Here is a 7403-nt window from a genome sequence, read left to right on the forward strand (position 1 = left end):
CTTTCCCCAGTCAGGGGCTGTGCCTGTCCCAAGGGACGCGGCTGTCTGCCACGCGGTCTCCCTCCGACCCTCTGGGCTCAGAGGTCTGGCAAACTTTCCTGCCCAAATCCATGGGTTTTTTTTTACCTTTCCAGGGGAGTTCTGCCCTTCCCGGCTGCAAACCGTCTCACCAGCTGAGCCTAGCTCAGTAACTTTTTAAAACAATGGTAGGATATTACATTGGCTACTCTTTCAAAATGATAACCTTGGTGGTATTAATAATAGCACACCTTCCCTTAATCACATAAACTTAGCATTCTAGAACAGAAACACATTGGGAATTGAGGATACTAACCATACCACAACAAGCTTAATAGATCCTATATAATAAAAGCCTAATATGCAAATCGACCGAATGGTGGAATGACCGGTCACTATGATGCGCAATGACCACCAGGGGGCAGATGCTCAATGCAGGAGCTGCCCCCAGCCCACAGGCCTCAGGCCAGCTAAGGCAGGTGCCAGCGGGGGTCCCCTGACACCCCACCAGTAGCTTCTCAGAGAGAGGCAACCAGTGGCTGCGGTGGGGGAGGGGGCCAGCAAGTGGGTGTTGCCAGGCTCACTGTGGCAGGTGCCAGTGGGGGGGCCCCCAATCACCCCACCAGTCACCCCACAGATTGGCTCTGATGGCTGTGCATGAATTTCATGTGCTGGGCCTCTAGTAATGCTATATGATTTCATTTGGGACATACCTTTAATTTCCCGCAAAGTCTTACCTGGGATGATATAAACCAGTGATATAATGCTAAGTAAGCACAGCTTCTCTGGGAAAAAGTATGGAGAATACTTAATAGTTAAGCACTACATGCTTACTGCAGAAGATATAGACCACATACAAAAAGTGTTAAAGAAAAAGAAGGTCCACTCCCTAATCTTAACACTCAGAGATAACCACTGTTATGCCCACCATATATAATCTCTACCTATCTATATGAAATATATTTTATATAAAAAATACATGAGAAATTTCAAACATATACAACAGTAGATAATAAATTGTTCAACAATCCTTAATATTTTGATGCATTTGTTTCATCTATCTACCTTTTCTTCTTCTTTTCTCATCCCTTTCCTTCTCGGAGTTCATTAAATCTGAAGTATTGTGTCATTACACTCCTATATACTTCAGAATGTATCTCTAAAAAACATGGGCTTTAAAAAAAACAATGTCATTATCATATCAATTTAATAATAGCTTCTTGGTATTACCTTCTATCCAGTTTATATTAATCACTTTTTACATAGAGCAATATCCCCTCTCTTTTAGGACCTGCATGTCTTTGACTTGTTGAAGTAACCAAATCAGTTGTCCTATAAAATGCCCACGTTCTGGATTTGTCTGTTTTTCCTTCCTCATGGTGTCATTTAATTTGTTCTTGCATTTTCTGTGAGCTGGAGTTTTCCTCAGGACTGAATTAGAATCAGGCTCTCCTTCTTATTTTTTGGTAAGAATACACTTCATAGGTGATGCTCTGTACTTCATGTTATATCATATCAGAAAGCACATAATGTGGTTGTCCCACTCTTGGTTGGTTCAGTTGAGGCCAGCCTGAATTTTCCACTGTAAAGATCCTCATCAGCCTCCTGATGATCTTTGCCTAAATTAATGATGGTCATTGCCATCTTCAAATTAGAATTTCCTTATTCTACCATTCTTTCCACACAAATAAAAATGTTTTAAAAGAGAAATCAACCCACATATTCACATGATGATTATTGTTACATGGAATTAGCCATATAAGGCCAGCAGATGTCATAAAGGCTGTTATAAGTAGTACCTTGAAAAATCAAGTTATTTTTTTCTGGAGTACCAAAATGACGTAGGTTCAGCGGGGCAGCAAGTAGTAGAAAGTTTCTCCAAAAGTTTAGAATATAAAATCTAGGAGGACAAAACTTCCTATGCATCCAACAGTTTTAGTATTGCATGTGTTCTTTTCTTGGCTGGAGAGAATAAACAGTAGGAACTGAGTTTCTCTATTGAACAAGCTTATTAAAAGATGGAGTCCAACTGCTCTTCATCAGTCAACTGGGAAAGCAGTTAAATAATTCGGAGCTCCCAGAATCCCAAGTTACTAGCATACCAGATTAGAAAATCTGGAAGTCCCAAACACTGAGGTTATGGATTCTGGGGATCGTTATATTTTTTTAAGAAAAGTCTTATGTTCCTTCTAATTTTCACTTTTCTTTTCCAACTGAAGTTCACAGATGACCCTTTCTCTTCTCATCTAGGGTGAGCCAATGCAGGGGGGAAGCAGAGAGGTCACCTAAAGAAAAGAACCCTGCTTTAAAAAAAAAAAAAAGCCCCTACAAGGTTATCTGAACTGATAACAGTTGCGCGTTCAAGTATAATAAAAATCAATTCTGAGGGGTTTGGAGAGTTGTTAGTCATTCTGGGCTTAGGGTGAATGAAAATAAACTGACTGTATTGCAACTTAAAGTACAATAAGCAAGAAGGAATATATTTATATTTCAATTTACGGTAAAGCAGGCTTGGCTGGAGTAGATTAGAAGGTTTACAAGACAGCGTAAGGCTTTTGCATTCTTGGGTTGGAGGACAGAAGAGGCGTCAAAAAATTAGAGAGGCAATGAAAAAATTTTGCTTGAAGCTTAGTTTGTATATCCACAGCACAGGTTAGAGGGCAATTATCACTTTTCAGCTAATGAGCTAGTTCCCTGTAATGTTTCTCAGGGCTGGACCACATGTCTTTTTATAGGGAGAATAGCCACACTTGTAGTTTGGTGGAAGCCATAAAAATGAAAGAGAGAGAACAAAACAAAACAAATTAGCTCTCAAAGATCTAAAGAAGCAGTCATTTTAGTCTGAAAGTAACACAAGAAGATCAAGAACTTTTGCATCTTGCAAAACAAAACTTAAGAATTTTTTTTTAAATATATTTATTGATTTTTTACAGAGAGGAAGGGAGAGAGAGAGAGTTAGAAACATCGATGAGAGAGAAACATCGATCAGCTGCCTCCTGCACATCCCCCACCGGGGATGTGCCCGCAACCCAGGCACATGCCCTTGACCGGAATCGAACCTGGGACCTTTCAGTCCACAGGCCGACGCTCTATCCACTGAGCCAAACCGGTTTCGGCAACTTAAGAATTTTTTAAAAGATTTTTAAATTGATGTTTAGAGAGAGAGGAAGGAAAAGGGAGAAAAACATCGATATGAGGCAACATCAATCAGCTGCCTCCTCCACACCCTCTACTGGGGTTTGATCCCAAAACCTGGCCATTTGCCCTGACTGGGAATCGAACTGGCAACCATTCAGTGTATGGAATGATGCCCAACCAACCGAGTGAGCCACACCAGCCAGGAAACAGAAACCAAGAATTTTTAAGTGTCTATTACTTCATAAACTACTAGCATCATTTTCTCCCAGTGTCTTAACCAGTTTAACATCCAATAACTCAAACATTCCATTAATTGACAAATAATTTTTAGCACAATGGCTTCCCATTGTAATTATTCTCCTATTGCAGTTATAACAACCCTCATTATTAGAATTCCAGTAAAATCACAATTTGACAACAATGTTTTCTCCAAACAACTACAGGTCTTGAATCTGTCTAAGGAAAAATAATTTTCAGTTAGAAATATTTTTAGCCATTCTCTTATCCAGCATAACTTTGGATATTTCAACCAATGTTTTCTTTCCTGTTTTTCATGTTTTCTATATCCCAAATTGCTGTTCAACTGTACGGAGCTCAAAATAAAAATATATTCTCTCAAAACTATGACTTATATTTCATCTAAAAAATATTTGCTTATGCAAAATTGAGTAAGAAAAAAACCTAGAACCAAGCTATTTACTTTTTTAACTCATTATTTCCTTTAAAATGTTTTTAATTGTGGTAAAATTTACGAACCTAAGCTTTTTTAATGTACAGATCAGTAGTGTTAAGTACATATATTCACATTTTTGTGCAACAATCCTCCAGAACTTTTAATCTTGCAAAACAGAGATCCAGTACCCATTTAACAACTCTCCATTCCTTCTCTCCCCAGTCTCTGTTAATCACCATTCTACCTCTGTTTCTATGAATTTGACATTTTAGATATCTCATATAAGTGGAATCACAGTGATTGGCTTATTTTACTTAACATAATGTCCTCAAGGTTTATCCAAGATATAGCATGTGACAGGATTTCTTTCCTTTTTAAGGTTGAATAAAATTCCATTGTATGTATATACCACATTTTGTTTATGCATTCATCATCAAGGATATTTGGATTGCTTCCATTTCTGGGCTTTTGGTAATAATGCTGCTATGGGTGTGCAAATATCTGAGACCCTGCTTTCAATTCTTGTAGATATATACCCAGATGTGGAAATGCGAGATCATATGGTAGTGTTGCTTTTTAAATCCTCACCCGATTTTTTTTAGAGAGAATGGAAGGGAGGAAGGAAACAGGGGGGTTGGGGGGAGAGGGAGAGAGAGAGGGGTAGGAGAGAGGAAGAGAGAAATATCAATGTGAGAGACACTTGGATTGGTTGCCTCTTTCATGTGCCTCAATTGGGGCTGGTGATTGAACCTGCAACTCAGGTACGTGCCCTTGACCAGGAATCACATCCAAGACCCATTGGCACAGGCCGTTTGCTCTAACCACTGAAAAACACCAGCTAGGGCTGGCAGTTCTATTTATTATTTTTTGAGTAACTGCTATATTGTTTTCCATAGTGGTTGCTTCATTTTACATTTCCACCAACAGTGCACAAGGATTCTAATTTCTCCACACCCTCACCAACACTTGCTCTTTCCTGTTTTTTAATATCCTAATACAGTGATGGCGAACCTATAACACACGTGTCAGAGGTGACACGTGAACGCATTTTTTTGGTTGATTTTTCTTTGTTAAATGGCATTTAAATATATAAAATAAATATCAAAAATATAAATCTTTGTTTTACTATGGTTGCAAATACCAAAAAATTTCTATATGTGACACGGCACCAGAGTTAAGTTAGGGTTTTTCAAAATGCTAACACGCTGAGCTCAAAAGGTTCGCCATTACTGTCCTAATAAGTTGTGATGTGAAATATCATTGTGGTTTTGATTTGTTTATATCTATAATACAGTGCACATAATACTGAAATTTTGCTACTGATTAGTAACATTAAGCCTCTTTTCATATACTTTTTGGCCATTTGTGTATAATCTTTGCAGTGGTTCTCAACCTTGTCTGCACATTAGAATCACCTGGGAATCTTTTTTAAATCCTGATTTCTGGGCCTCATCCTCTGGAAATTCTGTTTCTTTGTTACAGGGTGGGGCCACAACATTAGTAACAAAGAAACAGAATTTCTGGAGGATGAGGCCCAGAAATCAGGATTTTAAAAAGATTCCCAGGTGATTCTACTGTGCAGACAAGTTTGAGAACTACTGCTTTAGAGAAATGTCTATTCAAGCCCTTACTTTTAAGAGTAGAGAAGCAGTTTTATTTTTTAAATTTTTTGTTTTATTTTGTTAATACTAACCCAAGGATACTTTTCCATTGATTTTTAGAGAGAGTGGAAGGGGGAGGAGAGAAAGAGAAAAAGAAACATCAATGTGAGAGAGATACATAGATTGGTTGGCTCCTGCACACGCTCCAACCGGGTCAGGACTGGAACTTGCAACCCTGGTATGTGCCCTTGACCAGGAATCAAACCATTCAGTGAGCAGGCCAACACTCTAACCACTAAGCAACACTGGCCAGGGCCAGGGGCAATTTTAAAGTCACTATTCAAATCAGGATTTCCAAAAAACTTACTATTATAAAATGGTTCAAGAGAGATTATCTGAAGTTGGAATGCAAATAACACAACAGTATTCTTTTTAAATACCTATCACCTAGAGAGCAGAGTGGTGCAGTGGAAGCGTGGTGGGCCCATAAGTATCTATCACCTACTAGAAACAACTCACAAATTCCAAAAACTCAACAAGCAAAGCAAGTGATTTCACTTCCACAAAAATAGCCAATGTTTTGGTCCTTTATTAATTTTGTTACTGTGCTAAGCAGTCTTGCAGGTTATAACTTCAGAATTGTTTACTGCTTTTTCTGACAGGCATACATCAAATAATGATGATAATATTCTGGGGGTGTTACAATTATTATCCCTGGAAAAGACATTGAAATTGCCAAGGAAGTATTTTGATTATATTGGGGTTTTTATATTAAGTAACCTTAAGTTGGGAAGCATTTAGTCCACGTTCTGCTATGCTCTGGTATTTCTTTCACTGGCTCCTACTTTTTGGCACTCCACTTATATTAGCGGTTCTCAAAGTAAGATCCATAGACCACCTGCTCTGGGATTACCTGTCATATACAAGGCAGGAATTGATTAAAAAGGCAGATTTCTGGGCTCTAACCTGTCTTTCTCTTCTTCATGGCTTTTCTATGATGGCACTGGACACATTATGTATAGCAAGTCTCAAATAACATTGTTTTGTTACAACATTGAGATGCTACAGAAACTTAACTCTTGTTTATATCAGTTAGTCTATGGTAAAATGGATTTCATTATACATCATTTCGCTTTAAGTAAGAACTTACCATATTTGATTACTGTCCGTTCCCCTCAAATTTAAGCTCCTAAAGGGATGTTTTTTTTCACTGCTGTATCTCTGATGTCTACAATATAGTGCACATAATAGGTACTCAAATATTTGTGGAATAACTGTTAATTAGCCAATCTGTAATTGTTTGTCAACAGCACGTTAAAATCTATCAAACCACAGCATCTGATTTGGAATAAATTGATGGAATTATTCATTTTAATCTTTAGTTAATATGTCATGATGCACTATCAAGGTCACTATGCCTTCCCTCCCATTTACCCTACTTTCTGAATGAGTCTGAAAACAACTGTCATAATAAAATATAGATTTCATATCACTTCTATCCAAAATATTTCATGAATTTCTATTACTTACAGAAAGAAGTCTACACTTCTTGGAATGGGTCTGAGATGTTCTGTAATTTAGTGCCTGCCTGCCTCTCGAGCCTCTTCTATGACATTCTCCCCTGCAGGCCTCACTGAACTCTTGTACGTGCACTTGTCTATCCCATTATTTATGCCTATCAGTCAGAAACGCTATTTTTCCCTCTTTGGTCTGCCTACATGCTACTCAGTTTTTAAGGCATGGCTTACAGGTCATCTCCAGGTGAAGCTCTTCCCCAAATGCCAAAGCTGAATTCAGCTGTCCTGTGTGTTCCTCAAGTTTGTATTTAGCACAGCACTTTACATACATTAATGGTCTCTAGAGCATTTTACCTAATTGCCATGGAATTTGGAGGTAGGATGTAACTTACCAGTTGCAAAGTCTGGTTTGGAGTCATTTGCACTGTCACCATCACTGCCTTCCAAAAGGATCTT

The 7403-nt window shown here is 38.3% G+C and overlaps 1 protein-coding gene across 1 annotated transcript in view; it reads right to left on the minus strand.

Annotated features, from left to right (window-relative positions):
- The window catches only part of RAD51AP1 (RAD51 associated protein 1), a 35588-nt gene that overhangs the window by 15480 nt on the left and 12705 nt on the right, over positions 1-7403 (minus strand). Inside the window, exon 7 of the mRNA XM_015572246.1 lies at positions 7340-7400. Within this exon, the coding sequence (XP_015427732.1) occupies positions 7340-7400 (61 nt within the window). The remainder of the gene's footprint in view (positions 1-7339; positions 7401-7403) is intronic.

This window comes from Myotis davidii, unplaced genomic scaffold (assembly GCF_000327345.1).
Source record: "Myotis davidii unplaced genomic scaffold, ASM32734v1 scaffold1373, whole genome shotgun sequence".
Lineage (NCBI taxonomy): Eukaryota > Metazoa > Chordata > Mammalia > Chiroptera > Vespertilionidae > Myotis > Myotis davidii.